The following is a 4300-nucleotide window of genomic DNA, read 5'->3' as shown; positions in this document are numbered from 1 at the left end:
TCTTATAATGATATTCCGTTCATATGATAAATTGATAAATGGGTATGTGACTTTGTGATTAAAGTTTAATATTATAATTTAGGTATAATTAGTTGCAACGTACCCAGTTTCGTCCCAATGTGTCTAAATGGTACCCGCTTTTAACTTTGCATCTACTTAGTACCCAAATTAGTTAATTTGCATCAATTTGGTCCATCCCGTTAAGTTATAAGAAACGTCGTTAACAGATCAGTGATATGGCATTGCAGAACGAATACGTGTCAATGAAAATAATTGTACAGTGGCAATTTGTGGATAACGTGTCATGCCCTATTTGAATTGATTGTCCCCATTCAAAAAGCCCTAATTTCCCATTACCGTCTTCATCTTCTTTTTCATTTTTTCGCCAGAAAGCTGATTTGTTGTAGGAGTAAGGTGGCGAGTGAAGTGGAAAATGTCGCATGGTTTTGATCATTCATGGCCGTCTTGTTCATGTGGGTCACATAACCACAGCGTTTCTGCTCTTTGTTCTGTATCTAGGTCATGGGTGGAATACCACATCTCCTTCACACTGGCATAACCCATCTCCTTCAAAATACCCAAAACACCATTAAATTAAACCACACACAACATTCAACCACTAACCCTAAACCCCACCATCCCAACAACAAATAATGCAATCAACGACAAAAACAAATGGTTTGTGCCCCTGCAATCCCAAATAGCTGCCAATTTGATGTCAATTACACCTTCAATTTTGTCCACAACGCATGAAATGGCCCAAATTTTGTAAACCCTAACTCTAGAAAACCCTTATTCTATTATGTTCCCAATTCGTGCCTTTTTTTCTTTTCAATTTCCTCTTACGCTGCACTGTTCCACATTACACACTACTCTTGTGCCACGTCATAACATTTTTTCTCACTTAGCTGGTCAACTCAGTCAAACGTTATCTTATTTAACGGAGTTAACGGAAAGGGACCACATTGATGCAAATGAACTAATTTGGGTACTAAGTAGATGCAAAGTAAGTGGGTACCATTTAGACACATTGGGACGAAACTGGGTACATTGCGACTAATTATACCTATAATTTATGCTTATAATGGAACAATAGATTACACTATGAGGGAGTTATTTTGTGTGCTTATTACCTTATTTGACCATTATGTTTTGTGTCATTTTTATATTTTTACCTCTTCATCACTACATGACACAATTAAAAATTAATTATCACACTACGAGAAATATGCTTATTATCTACGCTTAGAATTCATAGATAATGAACAATTTTCGTAGATAGTTTGACGTTATCTACGAAATAAATTTCGTAGGTATTGAGCTGGTAGGTAACTTTATCTACAAAATATGCATTTGTAGGTAATTTTATCTACAAAAATTATCTACGAAGGTAGTCGTAAGAAAGAACTTTACTTATGAAAATTTTTGTATATAAGTTATCTACGAAAATCTTCGTAGATAAGTTACCTACGAAAATCTTCGTAGATAAGTTACCTACGAAAGTTTTCGTAGATAACTTACATACGAATTTTTTCGTAGGTAACTTAAATATATAAAAAAACATATTCTAGACTATATATAGAAACTAGTGCATTTATTAACATTTCATACTCTTTAGCTTAGTGGTAAAGCATTTGTCTACAAAAATTAGTGGAACCATATATAGAAATCAATGATGTAATTAAAACATATAGTGGTTGGCTAAGTGGCAGAGCATTTGCGTGCTATCAAACATCTCTTGAGTTCGAACCCAATTCATCATCTCTAGCAGAGTTCTAGCTTGGTCTAAACCCTCTTCACATCCATTACATGAAGAACACGTTCCATCACTTGGCCAAGCTTTTGAAATCTCAAATCCCTGGCTTCTACAAGTAGGTAGATAAAATAACATAAAACAAGTAGGTAGAGTACAAAAACAAATACAAATAACTAAATTAGATAGATAAAATAATTGGAGTAAATACATACAAACTTACCATTCACACAAAACAATATCTTCATTGTCCCCTCTGATTTTAAATAGATTTCAAGACATACACACTATCTTATATTATACAAGTAGAGGCTATAGGTACAAAAGAAAAATGCTAAGGCACTTAATATAATGAGTTCATAAGAGTTAATTGTCAAACCTCAGGTTATGTACTAAAGTCCACTGAAAGATAAAATAAAAATTTACAAGTGACATATAAAAAAAATGTCTGTGATAACATCAACAAACCATGTGGTATTACATGTGGCATTAGCAGAAAAAACAAATTAGTGGCATAATGGTGTCAAGGCAGAGTAAACAACATAAAGGTGCTCTAAGTATATACCTTGAGATGATGTTATTTTTCAATCAACCTTTGGTTCCATATTTGAGCTGCAAGGGATGGAAAGGAAGATCAACATCTATAGTGATGTTTTCCATTATTTCTTTTTGAATGGAAAAGAGATCATGGAAGAAAGGATTACAATTTTTAGATAAAAAGGACGTTTTCCTTATTTTGCTACTTCTCTTTCTTTCTTTTTGTGATTAGCCAATATTTATGTATCAATGTTCAAACTTGCAAGTCCAAGTATTACAAGAGAAATTCCCAAAGAACAAATTAAATATACTGAAAATTTTACAACATGAAGTCTCATTGATAAGCCCATTCATGTTCGATGTATGAATGGTTTGAGATTTGTTTAATTTCTACATATTTCAGCCGAGGAAATAGTCTATGTCCACATTCAAACACCATTTAAATTTTGGAGCTACCATACTTTACATTTTTTCTCCAGTTATATTTAGCTCTGTGAATGGCAATATATTATATATAACATAATATGAAAATGTCGAGATAACAATCAACATCAAGATTGAACTAAATAGACATTAAGAAACCCAAAATGAAAGTGGATAGTGATAATATACTGAGTAAATCAAATCCACAATTACAATTTCATTCAAATTTCTTAAACAACCAACATACTAAAACCACTTCACTATTCAGAATCAACCTGCTTTATATCCTCATAGTAATCGCTAAATTCGCAGCTCGATCATAAGCCCTAAACCAAAAATAACAATAAAAAACTGTATGAAGAAAATGGTGGATTGAGCGGTGGAGACGTGGGAAACAAAAGAAGTAGCAGTTTTGAGCTGTTGAAACCAAAAACAGAAACATGTGTTGAAGAATAAAATATTGAAGGAAGAGAGGGAGACACAAGGAGAATCATTGTCCCACCGAAAAAACATAGCGGCATGGTTGAATTCTCTCCCTCTTCATCCTCTGTTCCTTAATCATCCTCGTCCAACTATCTTTTTCCTCCACGCAGCCCCCAAACTCGACCCTGACAGCATCAACCTCTTCGGCGAGGCCCACGTTGTCACCAACAATGACGTCGCCCCCCACGTGCGCCTCACCAACCCCTCCCTCTCTTCCTCTGGTCTCTTTTGCCGCCCCGAGCCCCTCGTCGATAATGAAGAAAGATGAAACACATAATCTAAAACGAATCCTCTAATGGCAACCTCACCTAAGTACACTTGTTTGCCACAATCCCTGCAAATATCAAAAACCACATAGCGTGTTCAGACACAGTAGCATGTTATCACAAAGCAAAACTACCAATATCCACTAACCAAATGTGTGATTCCCATCTTCTAGTCCTGCGATAAAAGTGATGTCGCGATACTACGAGCTTTGCGACCTCAGTCCATGACGACTTTTCTTCACCAGCGGCTGTCGCGAAGTGATCCTCTGCTCGTGCTGATCCACCTTCGACGAGAAGTCCAGCCATGTCAACGAGGCTCCCGAGTTGGTCGCCGGAAATAGTTGGATGGTGCGGACAACAATAACACTACCCACAAGGCCATAATGGAATTGCAAGTGATAGGAAAAAAATGTGAATCGAAAAGTGAGATTTATAAAGAGAAAGGCAAGAACAATAACTACAATGATGCTAAATCTTACTTGAAGTAGCGAAGAACACTAGCAAAATTGATTATGTCCAATCGACTCAACTGTTACACAAAAATCATTTGGAAATGCGAGAGTGAGAGTGAATCGGGAAGGAGTGGGTTTAGGATTGAGTTTTTGTGAAATGAGAGGATCAAAGCTGTTAGTAGGGCAACGAAAAACCCTAATGAGGGTAAATGGTTTGTGAAGAGAAACCTACGATAAAAAAAATAAAAGAGAAAGGGTTGAGAAATCAGAGAGGGAACAAAACGCAAGAAAGAAAAGTTTAATAAAAAAAATTATAATTCTTATATACAAGTTATGTTCATAGGTAACCTCTTTTATAAATAATTTTGATATATATTTTTTATAAT

At 35.3% G+C, this 4300-nt stretch overlaps 1 protein-coding gene across 1 annotated transcript; it reads right to left on the bottom strand.

The window, feature by feature from the left end:
* Positions 1-2976: 2976 nt before the first annotated feature.
* Positions 2977-3822, bottom strand: LOC114189750. The gene is made up of 2 exons (XM_028078422.1): positions 3611-3822; positions 2977-3530 (listed from the first exon to the last, which is right to left on the bottom strand). The coding sequence occupies exons 1-2, from the start codon at positions 3766-3768 to the stop codon at positions 3272-3274; spliced, it is 417 nt and encodes a 138-aa protein (XP_027934223.1). The 5' UTR covers positions 3769-3822; the 3' UTR covers positions 2977-3271.
* Between the last annotated feature and the right edge of the window lie 478 nt (positions 3823-4300).

The sequence above is a fragment of the Vigna unguiculata genome, chromosome 7, assembly GCF_004118075.2.
Source record: "Vigna unguiculata cultivar IT97K-499-35 chromosome 7, ASM411807v1, whole genome shotgun sequence".
In the NCBI taxonomy this organism is placed as follows: domain Eukaryota; kingdom Viridiplantae; phylum Streptophyta; class Magnoliopsida; order Fabales; family Fabaceae; genus Vigna; species Vigna unguiculata.
The sequence above is the reverse complement of the archived record's forward strand: the minus strand, read 5'-3'. Positions and strand labels throughout refer to the sequence as shown.

Bases quoted from the DNA above. Each gene is read 5' to 3' on its own strand.
- LOC114189750 (XM_028078422.1), bottom strand. From the start codon at position 3,768: ATGGCTGGACTTCTCGTCGAAGGTGGATCAGCACGAGCAGAGGATCAC. The intron at 3,531-3,610 runs GTTAGTGGATAT...TGATATTTGCAG, and splicing joins AGATGGGAATCACACATTTG to GGATTGTGGCAAACAAGTGT.